Genomic DNA, 21,128 nt, shown 5'->3' with positions numbered 1-21,128 from the left:
TCCTTTCTGCACCAGAGAATAAAAATATCCATATGTACTGTAGAACTCGCTATAGGCAAAAGTTGCATATATTCTTGTCTCTTTAACAATAGTTTTTGAATTTTCAGAAAAGAAGTTCACAAAACTATTGAAGCACTGGACCTAATCTAAATAGAAAATAATTTAAATCTTCAAATTGTATTTAATGTTTGTTAAAAATAACAATAGAACAAAGCCACAAATTATTATTTTTGTTCAAAAGCTAAATATTTAAAAGCATTAGTGTTAAATGTATAGGTCCCTCTTATTTCTTTACCTGTCTGGTGTTACCCAGTCTTGTTTTATTACTGTTTGGCTCCCAATTGTAAAGAGCAACAGAGTATGCTGCTGCTATATAAATAACTGTTAATAATAATATTCTGACAGAGAGGGTTGGGGTTTTGGTGTCTGGATGTATTAGTTATATAATAGACTAATGCAGCAGTACCCAAACTGTGCCCCGTGATGAACAGAGAAGCAGCAGCTCCCCTAACGGGTGTCACACGTCTGTGGTCCAACAGTCAGTGACCTGAGATAGTTTGCACATGGCCATTTACACAGCCTATTGTGATGTGTGGCTGTGCGGCCCTACTTCTTCCTCCACTTCACGTCTTTCCAACTACTCTTCCACACATCTTTCTTCTGAGACCTGCCAAAGCCTGATATAGTTACTGTCACTTCAAAATAGTGATCATCAAGCTTCATTTATTTTACCGAAACAGTTAATGGTTTTTGCAGTTAGATATGAGAAACACAAGTTTGCTAGACTAGGATTATGTGGAATACTGTCCAAAACCAGTAGCTAACAATACCTGCCAATACATCAATATTCTAAATAGCAGATGGAATTGTGTTATTTAAAAGGAGATACAGTATGTACAGATGTGTTCTCATACATCTAGCCTCCTTGCACATAAAACATCCCTTCTAGTCACGCCATGCCATGGCATGACTCGGTAGCACCAAACGTCTTTTCGTGCTTCTCTTTCTCACAGCGAAAAGCAGCTTCTGCTGATTATAATGATATGCGGCATGCCTATATTGTGTATGACTGCGGGTGTATCTGCATGCGAAATCCTACATTAGTGTCAGCGGCTGTAACATAGCTGATGACACCGCATATCATTTTAATCAGCAGAAGCTGCTTGTGCGTCATATTGTTATCGTTGTGTGAATAAGATGCATTTGAAGGGAAAAAGACGCACAAAAAGACATTCAGCGCTACTAAGTCACACGGCGCTCACGCCTTGTGTGTAACACGACTTGTAGCGCACGGAGGATAGATGTATTTGGACTAGGGGTGTGCACCGGCCACTTTTCGTGTTTTGTGTTTTGGTTTTGGATCTGGATCTTTCTTCGTGTTTTGGATCTGGATTGGTTTTGCCAAAACCACCCTTCCGTGTTTTGGGTTCTGGGTTTTGTGTTTTGGATCTGTATTTTTTTTAAAAAAAGCATAAAAACAGCTAAAATCACAGAATTTGTTGGTTTCTCTGCTCCTATGCTATTATTAACCTCAATAACCTTAATTTCCACTCATTTCCAGTCTATTCTGAACACCTCACACCTCACAATAGTGTTTTCATGTCCAAAAGGTTGCACCGAGGTAGCTGGATGACTATGCTAAGCGACACGAGTGGGCGGCACAAACACGTGACCCATCTAGGAGTGACACTGCAGTGGCAGACAGGATGGCAGTTAGAAAAACTAGGCCCCAAACTGTACATAATGCAAAGAAAAAAAAGAAGTGCAAGATGGAATTGTCCTTGGGCCCTCCCACCCACCCTTATGTTGTATAAACAGGACATGCACACTTTAACAAATCAATCATTTCAGCGCCAGGGTCTGCCACACAACTGTGGCTGAAATGATTGGTTCGTTTGGGCCCCCACAAAACAAGCTGGCAATTAATGTGTCCCTGCACAAACTGGCTCTACGGAGGCAAGATGTCATCCTCATCCTCCTCATCCACCGATTCCTCACCCTCTTCAGTGTGTACATCCTCATCCTCACAAAGTATTAACTCGTCCCCACTTGAATCCACCACCACAGGTCCCTCTGTACCTTCTGGAGGCTGGTCTCCCTGGAAGAGCTGATAATTCATTTTGATGAACATCATCTTCTCCACATTCTGTGGAAGCAACCTCCTACGCCTTTCGCTGACAAGGTTCCCGGCTGCACTAAACACTCTTTCGGAATACACACTGGAGGGGGGGCAACTCAGGTAAAATAGAGCCAGCTTGTACAGGGGCCTCCAAATTGCCTCTTTTTCCTGCCAGTACAGGTATGGACTGTCTGACATGCCTACTTGGATGCTGTCACCGATGTAATCCTCCACCATTCTGTCAATGGTGACAGTATCATATGCAGTGACAGTAGACATGTCAGAAATTGTTGCCAGGTCCTTCAGTCCGGACCAGATGTCCAAACTTGGTCCTGCCTGCCCTGCATCACCGCCAACGGGTTGCTTAGGATACCTAAGTTTTTTCCTGGCAGCCCCAGTTGCGGGAGAAAATGAAGAAGGAGCCGTTGACGTGTCACGTTCCGCTTCAGCTGACAGTGTGTTCACCAGCAGGTCTTTGCACCTCTGCAGGCTTGTGTCGGCCGGAAAGAGAGACACCACATAGGCTTTAAACCTAGGATCAAGCACGGTGGCCAAAATGTAGTGGTCTGATTTCAACAGATTGACCACCCTGGAATCCTGGCAAAGCGAATGAAGGGCTTCATCCACAAGTCCCACATGCCGAGCGGAATCGCTCCGTCTTAGCTCCTCCTTCACTTTCTCCAGCTGCTTCTGCAAAAGCCTGATGAGGGGAATGACCTGACTCAAGCTGGCTGTGTCTGAACTGACTTCACGTGTGGCAAGTTCGAAGGGCTGGAGAACCTTGCACAACACGGAAATCATTCTCCACTGTGCTTGAGTCAGGTGCATACCCCCTCCTTTGCCTATGTCATAGGTGGATGTATAGGCTTGTATGGCCTTTTGCTGCTCCTCCATCCTCTGAAGCATATAGAGGGTTGAGTTCCACCGCGTCACAACCTCTTGCTTCAGGTGATGGCGGGGTAGGTTCAAGAGTGTTTGCTGGCGCTCCAGTCTTCGGCACGCAGTCGCTGAATGGCGAAAGTGGCCAGAAATTTTTCGGGCCACCCAAAGCGTCTCCTGCACGCCCCTGTCGCTTTTCAGAAAATTCTGCACCACCAAGTTTATTGTGTGAGCAAAACATGGGACGTGCTGGAATTTGCCCAGATGTAATGCCCGCACAATATTGGTGGCGTTGTCAGATATCACAAATCCCCAGGAGAGTCTAAGTGGGGTAAGCCACTGGGCGATGATTTCCCTCAGTTTCTCTAAGAGGTTGTCGGCGGTGTGCCTCTTACTGAAACCGGTGATACACAGCGTAGCCTGCCTTGTAACGAGCTGGCGTTTCTGAGATGCTGCTACTGGTGACGCTGCTGCTGTTGCTGCGTAAGGTGATACATCTACCCAGTGGGCTGTCACAGTCATATAGTCCTTAGTCTGCCCTGTTCCACTTGTCCACATGTCCGTGGTTAAGTGGACATTGTGTACAACGGCATTTTTCAGGACACTGAGGACACTTTTTCTGACGTTTCTGTACAGTCTCGGTATCGCCTGCCTAGTGAAGTGGAATCTAGACGGGATTTGGAACCGGGGACACACTACCTCCATCAATTGTCTAAATCCCACTGCACTAATGGCGGATACCGGACGCACGTCTAACACCAACATAGCAGTCAAGGCCTCAGTTATACGTTTTGCTTCAGGATGACTGCTGTCGTACTTCATCCTCCTCGCTAAGGACTGTTGGAGGGTCAATTGTTTAGTAAAAGTAGTGGTGTTCCTACTTCCTCTCTGGGATGATGAACGACTCCCAGCAGCAGCAACAGCAGCAGCGGCAGCAGTAGGCGTAGCAATGCAGGATCCTCCAGAGGAATCCCGGATAGGAGAGTCAGTCATGCCAGTGACATGGCCTGCAGGACTACTTCCGATCCTGACTAAGGAGGAAATTGACGAGGAGGGAGTTGACGGTGTGGTTTGCAGGCGCTTGGATACAACAGGACAACGGGATTTAGGTGTCCCTGGACTGCTTACGGTCTTAGCCAAAGTTTCTGAACTTGACAGTAACTTTTTATGAACGCGCTGCAGGTGCCGTATAAGGGAGGATGTTCCTAGGTGGTTGACGTCCCTACCCCTACTTATTTCACCTTTACATATGGTACATATGGCAAGACAGTTGTTGTCCGGATTTGGATAGAAATATTGCCAGACCAAAGAGGTGGAATGTTTGGTCTTCTGCCCAGGCATGACCGTGATGGGCTTTTTCATCCCACGGACAACAACTGTCTCCCCCGGAGCCTGATTTAAACAAACCACATCACCATCAGAATCCTCCTCGCCAACTTCCTCCTCAGCGCCAGCTACACCAGTATCCTCATCCTGTTGTACTTCAACAGTGACATCTTCAATTTGCATATCAGCAAGTGGACTGTGGGTGCTCCTTTCAGCACTTGCAGGGGGCGTGCAAATGGTGGAAAGAGCCACCTCTTCCCGTCCAGTGCTGGGAAGGTCAGGCATCGCAACCACCACCACACTTGGACTCTCCTTGGGGATTTGTGATATCTTCTTAGAAAGCACAGTTCTTCGCTGTGCTTTTGCCAGCTTAACTCTTTTGATTTTTTTAGTGGGAGGAGGGCTTCCATCGTCATGTGAAGCTGAACCACTAGTCATGAACATACTAGGGATCGACCTTAACCGTTCCTTGCCACTCCGTGTCGTAAATGGCATATTGGCAAGTTTACGTTTCTCTTCAGCTGATTTAAATGTCTTTTTCAAGGTGATTTTCCTGAACTTTGCCATTTGGGATTGTATGTGCCCTCTACTATGACATTGGGCATCGGCCTTGGCAGACGACGTTGATGGCATGTTATCGTCTATGTCATGATTAGTGGCAGCAGCTTCAGCACTAGGAGGAAGTGGTTCTTGATCTTTCTCTATTTTATTTTTATCGGAGAAAGTTTGGTCCTCCATTTATGTTATATCGATTTGATATATACGTGCGGCTAAACACAGAAAATAATTTTTTTTTTGGTTTGGACTGGAGTGTACTTTCAGGGGTTACAGCACCCTTTAACGGTCAAGCCAGCCGGCCCTTTACTTATGACACAGGCGCACGCTTGGCACTACTTTGTTGATGCACGTGCGGCTACTGCGCACACAATTCACAAACACAGAAAATAATTTTTTTTTTGGTTTGGACTGGAGTGTACTTTGGGGGTTACAGCACCCTTTAACGGTCAAGCCAGCCGGCCCTTTACTTATGACACAGGCGCACTCTTGGCACTACTTTGTTGATGCACGTGCGGCTACTGCGCACACAATTCACAAACACAGAAAATAATTTTTTTTTTGGTTTGGACTGGAGTGTACTTTCGGGGGTTACAGCACCCTTTAACGGTCAAGCCAGCCGGCCCTTTACTTATGACACAGGCGCACGCTTGGCACTACTTTGTTGATGCACGTGCGGCTACTGCGCACACAATTCACAAACACAGAAAATAATTTTTTTTTTGGTTTGGACTGGAGTGTACTTTGGGGGTTACAGCACCCTTTAACGGTCAAGCCAGCCGGCCCTTTACTTATGACACAGGCGCACTCTTGGCACTACTTTGTTGATGCACGTGCGGCTACTGCGCACACAATTCACAAACACAGAAAATAATTTTTTTTTGGTTTGGACTGGAGTGTACTTTCGGGGGTTACAGCACCCTTTAACGGTCAAGCCAGCCGGCCCTTTACTTATGACACAGGCGCACGCTTGGCACTACTTTGTTGATGCACGTGCGGCTACTGCGCACACAATTCACAAACACAGAAAATAATTTTTTTTTTGGTTTGGACTGGAGTGTACTTTGGGGGTTACAGCACCCTTAACGGTCAAGCCAGCCGGCCCTTTACTTATGACACAGGCGCACTCTTGGCACTACTTTGTTGATGCACGTGCGGCTACTGCGCACACAATTCACAAACACAGAAAATAATTTTTTTTTTGGTTTGGACTGGAGTGTACTTTCGGGGGTTACAGCACCCTTTAACGGTCAAGCCAGCCGGCCCTTTACTTATGACACAGGCGCACGCTTGGCACTACTTTGTTGATGCACGTGCGGCTACTGCGCACACAATTCACAAACACAGAAAATAATTTTTTTTTTGGTTTGGACTGGAGTGTACTTTCGGGGGTTACAGCACCCTTAACGGTCAAGCCAGCCGGCCCTTTACTTATGACACAGGCGCACGCTTGGCACTACTTTGTTGATGCACGTGCGGCTACTGCGCACACAATTCACAAACACAGAAAATAATTTTTTTTTTGGTTTGGACTGGAGTGTACTTTCGGGGGTTACAGCACCCTTAACGGTCAAGCCAGCCGGCCCTTTACTTATGACACAGGCGCACGCTTGGCACTACTTTGTTGATGCACGTGCGGCTACTGCGCACACAATTCACAAACACAGAAAATAATTTTTTTTTTGGTTTGGACTGGAGTGTACTTTCGGGGGTTACAGCACCCTTAACGGTCAAGCCAGCCGGCCCTTTACTTATGACACAGGCGCACGCTTGGCACTACTTTGTTGATGCACGTGCGGCTACTGCGCACACAATTCACAAACACAGAAAATAATTTTTTTTTTGGTTTGGACTGGAGTGTACTTTGGGGGTTACAGCACCCTTTAACGGTCAAGCCAGCCGGCCCTTTACTTATGACACAGGCGCACGCTTGGCACTACTTTGTTGATGCACGTGCGGCTACTGCGCACACAATTCACAAACACAGAAAATAATTTTTTTTTTGGTTTGGACTGGAGTGTACTTTCGGGGGTTACAGCACCCTTAACGGTCAAGCCAGCCGGCCCTTTACTTATGACACAGGCGCACGCTTGGCACTACTTTGTTGATGCACGTGCGGCTACTGCGCACACAATTCACAAACACAGAAAATAATTTTTTTTTTGGTTTGGACTGGAGTGTACTTTCGGGGGTTACAGCACCCTTTAATGGTCAAGCCAGCCGGCCCTTTACTTATGACACAGGCGCACGCTTGGCACTACTTTGTTGATGCACGTGCGGCTACTGCGCACACAATTCACAAACACAGAAAATAATTTTTTTTTTGGTTTGGACTGGAGTGTACTTTCGGGGGTTACAGCACCCTTAACGGTCAAGCCAGCCGGCCCTTTACTTATGACACAGGCGCACGCTTGGCACTACTTTGTTGATGCACGTGCGGCTACTGCGCACACAATTCACAAACACAGAAAATAATTTTTTTTTTGGTTTGGACTGGAGTGTACTTTGGGGGTTACAGCACCCTTTAACGGTCAAGCCAGCCGGCCCTTTACTTATGACACAGGCGCACGCTTGGCACTACTTTGTTGATGCACGTGCGGCTACTGCGCACACAATTCACAAACACAGAAAATAATTTTTTTTTTGGTTTGGACTGGAGTGTACTTTCGGGGGTTACAGCACCCTTAACGGTCAAGCCAGCCGGCCCTTTACTTATGACACAGGCGCACGCTTGGCACTACTTTGTTGATGCACGTGCGGCTACTGCGCACACAATTCACAAACACAGAAAATAATTTTTTTTTTGGTTTGGACTGGAGTGTACTTTCGGGGGTTACAGCACCCTTAACGGTCAAGCCAGCCGGCCCTTTACTTATGACACAGGCGCACGCTTGGCACTACTTTGTTGATGCACGTGCGGCTACTGCGCACACAATTCACAAACACAGAAAATAATTTTTTTTTTGGTTTGGACTGGAGTGTACTTTGGGGGTTACAGCACCCTTTAATGGTCAAGCCAGCCGGCCCTTTACTTATGACACAGGCGCACGCTTGGCACTACTTTGTTGATGCACGTGCCGCTACTGCGCACACAATTCACAAACACAGAAAATAATTTTTTTTTTGGTTTGGACTGGAGTGTACTTTCGGGGGTTACAGCACCCTTAACGGTCAAGCCAGCCGGCCCTTTACTTATGACACAGGCGCACGCTTGGCACTACTTTGTTGATGCACGTGCGGCTACTGCGCACACAATTCACAAACACAGAAAATAATTTTTTTTTTGGTTTGGACTGGAGTGTACTTTGGGGGTTACAGCACCCTTTAATGGTCAAGCCAGCCGGCCCTTTACTTATGACACAGGCGCACGCTTGGCACTACTTTGTTGATGCACGTGCGGCTACTGCGCACACAATTCACAAACACAGAAAATATATTATTTTTTTAGCACTTGGGGGGAGCACCCCTGATGGACAGAGCACCCCCTGGACAACACTACAGCACTCCTTTAGGACTGGGACACTGCACAGGACTTTGGAGTGGACACAGCCCCTATGGAGAACTGACTGCACAACACAGTCCAGCCAGCCCCTATGGACTTTGAAGTAGTGGACACAGCCCCTATTAACAACAGCAGCACAGCACAACACAGCCAGCCCCTATGGACTTTGAAGTAGTGGACAACAGCAGCACTACACTACACTACACTACACAGCCCTAACTCCCACCCTCCCTCTTCACTGTCCACAGCCGAGTGAGAAAATGGCGCCGACGCGGGTACCTTATATAGGATCCAAAACCCGCGAGACTCGGAAGGCGGGATGATGACGTTTTGCCTCGATTTCAGATCCGAGTCAGGCGGGAAAAGTCGAGCCTGACTCGGATCAGACTCGGATCGGGGGGGTTCGGGGGGGTTCGGATTTCAGAAATCCGAACCCGCTCACCCCTAATTTGGACACATCTGTACAATGTACTTATGGATTGGAATCCTTTTTAAACAAACCTATATGACTAAATGCATATTACATGCATTTGACATACCAATAATTGATTAGTAAATGTTTTGCTTTTACTTAAAGTTTAACACACAGAACTCTAAAGGGGTATTTAATTAGCCACAGTGGTCACAAGATGTGGACAGTTCTCAGGTACCTTATGACCACCAACATCATACATTTTTCCTTGCACCCCAATTGCTAGGGGTGCCATAAAACAATTGCTGAGGGTCTCATTGATCTACAAGTTTTATCATACACAACAAGTTTGTAAAACTTTATTGTGTATGATAAATGATGCTCAAGCCAATCAGCACCTAATTGTCATTTTTCAAACAGATGACAGGAGCACCGTTATCATACGCAACAAGTTTTAAAACTCGTTGCGTATGATAAAACATGTTGATTAATAGGCTCCTCAGTCTTGTATATCAATTTCTCTCTTTGACACTGAGGGCCGTATTCAATTAGTGGCGAAAACGGGCGTTTTTTTTCGCCATAGGGGAAAACAGCAGTTTCTTGCCAAAAGACCGGCGAAAACGCAATTGGCGAAAAAAAACTGGAGAAAAGTTTTCTCCATTCCAGACCAGGCGAAAAAATGCAAAATCCCTATTTTTGTGTAAAAATGTGGTGATTTCTTTCAGAACCCTTTGGACACCCCCCTAATGTTAAATGACCCCCAAAAAATTCATAAGTTGCGCACTTACCTGCAAATTTTGGGTAAAAATAAAAAATTGTGAAAATGGTTTTACGGTATTGGGTCTAATTTTTCGGGGGACGGTATGGATGTGTGAAGTATTTTACACATCGCACGTGGTCGCAGCAGGCGGTTTTTTACAGTTTTTAAAATTGCGTTTGTACGATACGAAAATGTTACTTGCACCCATTTTAATGTACCCCCAATTTACGTTTTTTGCCGGTGCGCAACTTACATTTTTTTGGGGTAATTTATCATTAGGGGAGTGTCCAAAGGGTTCTGAAAGAAATCCCCAAATTTTTAGCAAAAAATAGGAATTTTGCATTTTTTTTCGCCTGGTCTTGGATTGAGAAAATTTATCTCCAGTTTTTTTTCGGCAATTGCGTTTGACAGGTTTTTGGCAAAAATATCGCCTTTTTTGGCGAAAAACGCCCGTTTTAGCCTATGGGAAAAAAACATCAGTTTTCGCTGCTAATTGAATACGGCCCTAAGGCACCATCTAGTGATGACTGAATAATATTGTGAAATTATGCATAGCTTGCCATCAGTCTATGTGGAGATTCTAACATAACCAGTCAGGTGAACATTATTCATTGGAACAAAAATATGCATGTTAGAATGTGCTGAGAAACGTATGTTAATGAAGAACTTAATGTTCAGTCAGTATAAAAACCTAACTTTATTTTAAGAGCTTAATTCTCCCTGGCCCAGTTCACCAGTAGCCTCGCTATTTTATATGATCTGACATTGTTGACAGATTATTATTTGATCTGTGTTGGTTAAATTTGTCTAAATACTTAAAGTATTCATGTTATATTTCTTCTAAAGGTCAAGGACGCCTTGATGGTGCAATCTGCTCATACACAGAAGAGGAGAAAATGCAGTACCTGAAAGCAGCATATGATGCTGGAATTAGAAACATTGAGATGGAGTCCTCAGTATTTGCTGCAATGTGTAACATAAGTGGACTGAAGGGTAAACGTGACTTTACTGCAAAATCATGCTCTTACATATTACTGCAATATCATGCTCTTACATATTACTGCAACATCATGTTCTTACGTATCACTGCAACATCGTGCTCTTACGTATCACTGCAACATCGTGCACTTACGTATCACTGCAACATCGTGCTCTTACGTATCACTGCAACATCGTGCTCTTACGTATCACTGCAACATCGTGCTCTTACGTATTACTGCAATATCGTGCCCTTACATATCACTGCAACATCGTGCTCTTACGTATCACTTCAACATCGTGTTCTTACATATGACTGCAACATCGTGCTCTTACATATCACTGTAACATCATGCTCTTACACAGGGCCAGATTAACAATGGGGGGGGTGGAGCTGCAGCTCCAGGCACCCCATTAAAATAGGCCCACTTGATCTGCAGGACTGATGGAGACAGGAAAAAAATATTTTCCTGTTACAGCCTGGCTGGCTGCCTGCCTGACCACTCAAGACCCGCCCACTGAAACCGCAACCCCCTGCCTGCCAGCCCACCTACGGCTACTGCCGTGCATATTACGGTCGGCGCAGTGGGAGGCTTCATAAGCCCTCCCTGTAATGAACGCAGTTGCCCGACGCCTCCTCCACGCCATGTGACGTCAGACAAGTGCTACCTGCCGCACCATCACGCCAAACAGAAGCTGCTAAACTAAGTTCAGCTCAGCTCCGTGAAGGCGGCCTGAGAGACTGAGCTGATTGGGGATGGGCTGCTGCTAATCGAGGAAGTACCATTGCAGTGCTTGCTGAAAACTGTGATATATTGTAATATATGTGTGCGTGTGTGTATATATCTATATATACACACACGACTACATATATATTGCATGTGTGTTAGCGTATTTATACAGTATGTGCGTATTCATGAAGGCATGAATATATATATATATATATATATATATACACACACACACACACACACACACACACATATACACACAGTCAGGTGCATAAATATTGGGACATTGACAGAATTTTCATATTTTGGCCTCTATTCACCACCACAATGGCTTTAAAATGAAATAAACAAGATGTGCTTTAACTGCAGACTTTCAGATTTAATTTGAGGGTAATTACATCCAAATCAGGTGAACGGTGTAGGAATTACAATGGTTTCTATATGTGCCTCCCACTTTTTAAGGGGCCAAAAGTAATGGGACTATCAACTCAAAAGCTATTTTGTGGACAGGTGTGGGCTATTCCCTTGTTATTTCATTATCAATTAAGCAGGTAAAAGGTCTGGAGTTGATTCTAGGTGTGACATTTGCATTTGGAATCAGTTGCTGTCGACTCTCAATATGAGATCCAAAGAGCTGTCACTATCAGTGAAGCAAGCCATCATTAGGCTGAAAAATCAAAACAAACCCATCAGAGAGATAGCAAAAACATTAGGTGTGGCCAAATCAACTGTTTGGAACAATCCTAAAAAGAAAGAACGCACCGGAGAGCTCAGCAACACCAAAAGACCCTGAAGACCACGGAAAACAACTGTCGTGGATGACAGAAGAATTATTTCCCTGGTGAAGAAAAACCCCTTCACAACAGTTGGCCAAATCAAGAACACTCTCCAGGAGGTAGGTGTATATGTATCAAAGTCAACAATCAAGAGAAGACTTCACAAGAGTGAATATAGAGGGTTCACCACAAGATGTAAACCATTGGTGAGCCTCAAAAACAGGAAGACCAGATTAGAGTTTGCCAAACAACATCTAAAAAAGCCATTACAGTTCTGGAACAACATCCTATGGACAGATGAGACAAAGATCAACTTGTACCAGAGTGATGGGAAGAGAAGAGTATGGAGAAGGAAAGGAACTGCTCATGATCCAAAACATACCACCTCATCAGTGAAGCATGGTGGTGGTAGTGTCATGGCGTGGGCATTTATGGCTGCCAATGGAACTGGTTCCCTTGTATCTATTGATGATGTGACTGCTGACAAAAGCAGTAGAATGAATTCTGAAGTGTTTCGGGCAATATTATATACTCATATTCAGTCAAATGCTTCAGAACTCATTGGACGGCGCTTCACAGTGCAGATGGACAATGACCCGAAGCATACTGCAAAAGCAACCAAAGAGTTTTTTAAGGCTAAAAAGTGGAATGTTATGCAATGGCCAAGTCAATCCCCTGACCTGAATCCAATTGAGCATGCATTTCACTTGATGAAGACAAAACTGAAGGGAAAATGCCCCAAGAACAAGCAGGAACTGAAGACATTTGCAGTAGAGGCCTGGCAGAGCATCACCAGGGATGAAACCCAGCGTCTGGTGATGTCTATGCTTTCCAGACTTCAGGATGCAATTGCCTGCAAAGGATTTGCAACAAAGTATTAAAAAGTGAAAGTTAGATTTAGGATTGTTTAGTTTGTCCCATTACTTTTGGCCCCTTAAAAAGTGGGAGGCACATATAGAAACCGTTGTAATTCCTACACCGTTCACCTGATTTGGATGTAATTACCCTCAAATTAAATCTGAAAGTCTGTAGTTAAAGCACATCTTGTTTGTTTCATTTCAAAGCCATTGTGGTGGTGAATAGATGCCAAAATTTTTACAATTCTGTCAATGTCCCAATATTTACGCACCTGACTGTATATGTGTGTATATATATATATATATATATGTATATATATATATATATATGTATATATGGGGGCACATTCAATTGGGGGTGAGAAAAGCAGGTGCAGGATTTTTGCAATTCAATTAGGTTCCTATTCGGAGCGCTGGAAGGTTTAAATTCTCACACCTCCAGAGCAAGTGTGATTTTTTTCTAAAAACGTTAATTTTAGGAAAAATCAGTGGGACTTGCTCTGGGACTCCAGCGGCACCCCCCCTGAGGACTAATTAAGCAATTGGAAGTGTCCAATTTGCTGAATTAGTCCTTAATTGCTTACCTTCTGCAGCACTGTCAACTGCATCCAGCTTCGGAAGCCGGGTCTTCTGCTGCAGGGTGAGTATGTAGTGTGTATGAGTGAGTGTGTGTGTATGAGAAGATAGAGGGGAGACCACCGGAGAGCCCCAGGCAGGTAAGTGCAGAATTTTTATTTTTTTTATGCGGTGTGGGGTTTGCAGAGCTGAAAACTCTGCGACCACTTTTTTTTAATTAGATACCGCAGGTATCAGAAGTGCGCATATCCACGGTAATCCAGAATTAGGTGCAAGGTTTTTTAAATTTGCTAAACCTCACGCCCAATTGAATATGCCCCATTATGTACATATGCCTGGTCATCTCATTCTCGGTCACATCTTCCGCAGGCTCTGCCCACTCTCTGATGTTCTGACGTCCCTGTAACTTTTTCTCGAGGCCCCCTCCCCCCCAAAACTCTCCATCCTGCCACCCTCCCCCTTGCTATGTTCCGCCCCCCCATACTTAGCGGCCGGTCATCGTCTAGGTATCGACTCTCTCATAGTGGGAGCTATTGGTGCACAAATACAGGCTTCCACCGCACACGCGCACTGATGATGTGGATAGACTTTCACAATTATTGTGTGTATTTATATTATATGTTTGTGCGCGTGTGTGTATATACTCCCCCACATAACTAGCCACACCCCCACTGTGCTGGTCACCCCCCCTGTGGCAGTATAAAATAGACCCTTCATCAATTTCAACTCCAGGCCCATGTGGACCTTAATCTGGCACTGCTCTTACTTATTACTGTGGCATCATGCTCTTACATATTACTGCAATATCATGCACATAGATATTACTGCAATATCATGCTCTTACATATTACTGCAACCAGTGGCGTAACTTCATCCCAGGTGCCCGGAGGCAAGATAAATGTTGGTGCCCCCCCCCCCCCCCAAACTAAAATGTACCACCCCCCAGCACCTATGCCAGCCCCAGCTGCCGCCGCCCCCCTTATGCAGTTCCTTTTATATAATGCCCCCAGTAGTGGTCCGCCTATGTAGTGCTCCCCAGTAATGGTCCCCCTATGCAGTACATCCAGTAGTGAGCCCCCGGTAGTTGCCCCCAGTAGTGAGGCCCCTTGTAGTTGCCCTAAGTAGTGAGCCCCCGGTAGTTGCCCCCAGTAGTGAGTCCCCTGTAGTTACCCGCAGTAGTGAGGCCCCTGTAGTTGCCCCAGTAGTGAGCACCCTGTAGTTGCCCCTGTAGTTACCCCCAGTAGTGAGGCCCCTGTAGTTACCCCCAGTAGTGAGCCCCTGTAGTTGCCCCCAGTAGCGAGCCCCTGTAGTTGCCCCCAGTAGTAGGCCCCTGTAGTTGCCCCCAGTAGTAGGCCCCTATAGTTGCCCCCAGTAGTGAGGCCCCTATAGTTGCCCCCAGTAGTGAGGCCCCTATAGTTGCCCCCAGTAGTGAGGCCCCTGTAGTTGCCCCCAGTAGTGAGGCCCCCACCGCGCACACACACACACACAAAAAAAAAAACACTTTCCTTTATCCCCGCTCCAGTGCTGCTGCCGTCCATCCCTGGTGTCTGCTCCTCGGCACTATGGGAGTGACGTCATTACGTCACTCCCATAGTGCACTGTGGGACCCGGAAGACGGAGCTCACTCCTGAGCTCCGTCCCCGGCGTCCGCTCCTCTGCACTATGGGAGTGACGTCACTCCCATAGTACACTGCGGGACCCGGAAGACGGAGGGAGCTCCGTCCTCCGGCTACCGCCAGGAGGATAGGAGCCGGACGTCCGCTGCTAACACACTCAGCGGGCGCCCGGCGAATGGAGGGTCTCACCCCTTGCACCCTCCGTAGTTACGCCAATGGAGGTGGAGCGCTGATCAGCGGCGCTCCTTCTCCATGCAGCTCCCGGGGACAATGGAGCCAGGTGCTGACGCCCGGCGGCAAATGACTCCATTGTCTCCGGGAGTTCCGCCACTGACTGCAACATCGTGCACATACATGTTACTGCAATATCATGCTCTTACATATTACTTCAATATCATGCTCTTACATATCATTAAAATGTAAAACAAAAATGAGTAATGTGTCAAACCAAGATATATGGCCCAATATCACATACTGTAGCAAAATAGAAGAGGTACTAATTAAGAGTGTACAATCTGATTTAGAGTTAAATATAAAAATGCGATCAGAGCGTAGATGCAAAAATGTTTGCGAGCAGATGCATTTTTACATGTGGATTTTGATTTACACATATTTCAAGATCAATGATGTGGCAGTCAATATTTAATTTCTCTAACATTTAAATAACAAAAACAAAAAAACAGTTCGTCCCTCAATCCTCCAGTTCTATAGCCTTTTCTAGTTATTGTTAAAGACTGGCACTGTACTGTACATTTCTCAACATCCCGTTTGCAGGCTGCGCAAAGATGGGATGTTGAGACATTTACAATACCTGTCTTTACAGGGGGAACCTGACCTCTCTCTCTCTTCCCCCCAGGGCTGGCTGAGAGCTCGCCCCCTGGGGAGGAGAGGGGGAGGTAGCTGTCGCCCAAAGGAGAAGCTGTGTATGTTACCAGGGGCGATTGTCCTGATCTGCCACTGGTTTATTTAAACGGACACCCTTGAAGACGACTACATTACAGCCCAGTTCTGCCACTTTAGTGAAGATGCAACTGAAATGCATACGATCTGCATTGCCTGCACTTGGTTACAGGACATGCTGAGTGCGTAAACACACATCAGGCCCAGAAACATCAGGGTAAGATCTGCAATACAACTAAAATTATTTTATGTTTTTTTAAATCTTTGGAAACATAAATATACGTTTTCTAGTGTTAATAGTATTTCTAAACCTTAAATTTTCTCATGCTAACAAACATATTTCTACCTTCAAAACTTAACTTCATGCATTGCAGGGAGCAACCTTTTTGGGTTGCTCTAAATGTAATAAAAAAATAAAACAAAATATCAAAAAAACTAATTACATTTATTACTGCCTACTTCTCTATTGCTCATGTTTTGCTGCAGTACATAACTGATATCATTTTATCTTTTAGCTGCAGTGGTTTGTGTCACACTTTTGAATCGTTTGGAAGGAGACCAAATCTCCAGCTCACACGATGTTCTGACTGAGTATCAGCAAAGACCCCAGAAGTTGGTTGGATACTTCATAAAAAAACACCTGTCTCAAACTGATATATGATTACTAGATTTGTCACATATTGTGTTAGATGCAGACAACCAGGATATTTTGTAGTTAAAATTGTACAGTTTCCTCATATTCTTATATGATGCAGCACCATTTTGCAATGTATATTTATAGATATATTATACATCTTACACATTAAAGGAAAACTATCAATCTGTATGTTTAATATGTTGCAGTATAAATAGTGCAGTTTATTTAATTTCAAAATATATAGCATTTTGGTTATCCTGCAGCTGTATTTGATAATAATGCATACAAATGAAGCCTAAGTTATTTGTGACTAGTTAAACAAATGGGAAAGTACAAATGTATTTCAGTTACACACACACTGTATTAATCCAGCACTACCACGTATGGTGAAAAATGTACCCTACCTAACATGATAATAATACAGCCATTTATACTGAAGTTTCATGGTTCATCACACAGTCCCAAATGAAAACAGGAATGTGTGACCCTCCTAAAGGGGTGGGGTGATGTGAGGACCAACCAATAGTTACTGTTTCAGAGATCTTCACTTCTCTATGAACTATCTTAGAAATGGATTTAAAGGCTTGCCTTTACCCTGCATTCATTCAGATACTGTTAGCAAAACCTTCATGAAGCCTTTACTTTGATATGTTAACCTCAATATGTGTTTGACTAAACATTGTATATGGTATATAAAGTGTGAGTTTGACTACAATTTGTATATATGGTGCAAATGTTACTGTACATCAAAAATATCTCAGTTTAACGAACGTCTTATTTAACTTATATTTATTACTTTCCTTAAAAAAAAAAAGTGTATATTTTGTGAAACACTGTTAAATATGGAATTACAAAGCACTGGAAAAAGAATATGTTAACTGTAACAAAACTGGCATTTTCTATTATTATGCTTGCAGTAAATGTATCCGCTTCTAATCTATTTTGTGTATTATCAAAAATATGAAGGTCTGCAAAATCAGATTGAATTTTCCCATTTTATTTTCTGTCTCCTTGTCAAAATAACTTTAATTTGGATGTTTCCATTGTTTTAGGATGTAATTTCTACATTTCAGATCAATGACTTAAAATATAACTTTTTTTACTGTTCTGCATGAAATATTTGGGTTTATTTAATAAGGTGTGATTTGTCAAAATCAATGATTTTTGTACTGGGATTTAAAGTGGCAATACATGGCATTGGGAGCCACCCGGTATTGAATAAACCACTTACATTTTATTCAGGCACTGTATTCTGTTTTAATGAAATTAACCAGCAGTAAGAATATCAATGCTTTACTGCACTTTAGAAAGCGACTGCAACTATCTGGAACACAGTGGGGAATTATACTGTAATTTCCTGCATATATATCAGAGTATAATTTCTGGGACAGTAGCTATATCTATTCAATTCCAACGAAAGAAGTCTTCAAAACTTGTCACCTTGGATCAATTGATTGTGGTGGATTGACCCTTCATTTAATTCCTAAACAGTCCTTTCATTTTCTGCAATACATGTGACCCAGCTGTTTTCATTGCAACTAGGAATTTTATTTCTGGTTTATGACTGCAAGGGGTAACAAAAACACCTTACTACAAATAGCTGAGGGGCGTCAGAGAGGTAACACACACACACACACATTTAGCAGATGTAGGGAAAGCACACTAGTGAAAATGGAGCACACTAGCTTATATGGCAGATTTTTATTTTAGTATTTTAATATATTGGAAAATGCTGTTCGCACCTTACTTTTGTGCAATTTAATGCATAGCAGAATTGCCTTAAGCAAACAAAAACCGACATTTCTTCTGTATCTAGAAAACTTTTTAATTCTGCTGCTATGCATTTGAAAACTGTGTATATGTGTACAAAATACATTAATTTAAATTTATTAGTTTAAACACAGTTATTAGTACAAAATGAATATGCTAATGAGTTGGTAGGAGATTGGTGAAAGCTGTAGGAAGAAATGGATATATGACAAACTGTCACTTATAGATATTTCTGTAGCTAGACCAGGCTGGATCTCCAGTGTCTCTGCCAAAGGCTGCCACTTCTCTTGCCAAATAAGAATATTGCAATAATTTGTCAAGCCGGCCAACTGGTGAAATTCTTCCCTGCTGGTCAATCTCTACCCTTATTCGCAATAAATTTTACCATTAGTTATCACACATATTTTATACACAAACTATGCTTTTATCATGGGTTTAGGTCCACTAGCTTATGGCCTTAAAGCAACAGTACCTACCCCAAGCATATCAATTAATGGGAAATTAGCCGACAAGAATTTGCTTAGAGATGGGAAAATGGCACTCTAATAGCAAAAAACAGGCGCATTGTGAATTCAGTGATACATGTATAGCTTTTCCTAGGACAAAGAGACGCAAATCTGGGACTCAGAAAAATAATATGAGATATGGTAAGAACTTACCCTTGTTATCTCTATTTCTACGAAGTTCCACAGGATACCTTGGGGTATAGGCGATGGCAGCAGACATCGGGCACCTCAAAGTTAAAGTTTTTAGCCTCCCAGGATGCACTGGGGTCCCTCTCCCATACCCTGCCCCCGTGCCACACATCTCAGTTATGTAACAAGCCATAGGCTGGAGGAGGAGAAGAAAGAGAGAGAAGAAAGAGAGAGAAGAAAGTCTGGAACACACAAGAATTACATTCTCACCATAAGGAGACGGAAAAACCAGTGACCAGCTCAAAGCCCATCTGCAGTACAGGTGCGACAGGGCGGGAGTCTTGTGGAACCCTATGGACTTCGTAGAAATAGAGATGACAAGGGTAAGTTCTTACCATATCTCATATTTTCTACTTCAGGGTCCATAGGGTATCCACAGGATACCTTGGGGGATGTCCCAAAGCAGTATCCTTTAAGGATGGAGACGCTCCTGTACAGAAAGGAGAATCCACCACCCGAAGGAAGCATCCTGAGAGGCGAAGGTATCAAATTCATAATACCTCACTTGCAAATCTGAACAGCAGTGGCGCAATGGCAAGCTGCCCACGTAGGGCCCACAGACCGAGTAGAATGAGCCTTAATATAGAGGATGGTACAGGAAGACCCTCACGAGTGTAAGCCACAGAAAACGCCATGCAAATCTATCCTGCCAAAGTCAGCTTAGTGGCAGGCAATCCCTTCTTACGGAAACCATAGAGGACAAACAAGGAGTCCGACTTCCAAAACGAATTGGTACGGTCAACTTAAATTCTTAGAGCATGTACCACATCAAATGAGGCCTCACCAGCTGAGAGGTCTGGGGAATTGAAAGCCGGCACTATAATTTCCTCATTAATATGGAAACTAGATACCACCTTAGGTAGGAAACCAGAGAGCGTCCGAAGCACCGACCTGTCCCTATGAAAAATCAGAAAGGGAGGGTGACATGAATGAGCCCCCAAATCTGACACCCTTCTGGCCGAAGCAATGGCCAGACGAAACAGCCTTGGCTGCAAGCCATTTTAAATCCACTGAGCTCAGTGGTTCAAATGGCGGTCCTTGGAGAGCCCTCAGGACCACAGCCAAATCCCAAGGAGCCACTGGTGGAACAAAGGGAGGCTGAACGCAAAGTACACCTTGCATAAAGGTGCGGACATCAGGAAGAGTAGCAATCCTACGCTGAAACCACACTGACAGGGCAGAAACTTGCACCTTTAGGGAAGCAAGGCGAAGACCGTGATCTAACCTCACCAGTATGAAAGCCAAAACCATGGATATCCTAAACACCAGAGGATCATAGCCTCTAGGGCGACACCTTTCAAAGAAAGTATGAAACACTCTGTGGTAAATTCTTGCAGAAGCAGGCTTCCGAGCTCTGAGCATTGTGTTAACTACAGAGCTGGAAATACCCCTGGACCTTAAGAGGGCTGTCTCAACAGCCACACCGTCAAAGACAGACGACCCAGGTCCGGGTAATGGCAAGGACCTTGAGACAACAGATCCGGACATTGAGGCAACAGCATCGGAGTGTCTATGGAGAGACTCCAAATATCTGAGTACCAGTGACATCTGTGCCATGCTGGAGCTAACAACAGGAGCCTGCCTCCTCCTTATTTTCGAAGCACTCGAGGTGAAAGGAGAACAGAGGGAAGAGGTATGCAAACTGGAAGGTCCACCGGACCGACAGAGTCTACCAGAAGAGCCTCCTCGTCTCTTGTTCTTGACCTGTACACAGGCAGCTTGTTGTTGTGTCGGGGGGGCCATGAGGTCTATCTCTGGAAGGCCCCACCTGTTCACTAGGAGTTGAAACACCTCCTGGTGAAGAGACCATTCCCCTGGATGCACATCTTGATGGCTGAGGAAGTCCGCTTCCCAGTTGAGCACTCCTGGTATGAACACTGCTGAAATGGCTGGGAGATTGCCTTCCGCCTAAGCCAGAATGCGGGACACTTCTGTCAGTGCCACCTGACTTCGGGTACCTCCTTGGTGGTTTATGTAAGCCACTGTGGTGGCCTTGTCTGACTGTACCTGCACAGGTTTTCTGTGGAGAACATGTCTTG

The 21,128-nt window shown here is 44.4% G+C and overlaps 1 protein-coding gene across 2 annotated transcripts in view; it reads left to right on the top strand.

Annotated features, from left to right (window-relative positions):
• Positions 1-17,854, top strand: part of UPP1 (uridine phosphorylase 1) — a 48,410-nt gene extending 30,556 nt beyond the window's left edge. For both annotated transcript variants that reach the window (XM_088445630.1, XM_088445629.1), the window contains exons 7-8: positions 10,400-10,546; positions 16,503-17,854. In XM_088445630.1, the coding sequence (XP_088301756.1) occupies positions 10,400-10,546; positions 16,503-16,648 (293 nt within the window). In that variant the 3' untranslated portion in view covers positions 16,649-17,854. The remainder of the gene's footprint in view (positions 1-10,399; positions 10,547-16,502) is intronic.
• The last annotated feature ends 3,274 nt before the right edge of the window (positions 17,855-21,128 follow it).

This window comes from Taudactylus pleione, unplaced genomic scaffold (genome assembly GCF_031769625.1).
Source record: "Taudactylus pleione unplaced genomic scaffold, aTauple2 ptg000386l, whole genome shotgun sequence".
In the NCBI taxonomy this organism is placed as follows: Eukaryota; Metazoa; Chordata; class Amphibia; order Anura; family Myobatrachidae; genus Taudactylus; species Taudactylus pleione.
Note: the sequence above shows the minus strand (reverse complement) of the source record. Positions and strands in the feature narration are given on the sequence as shown.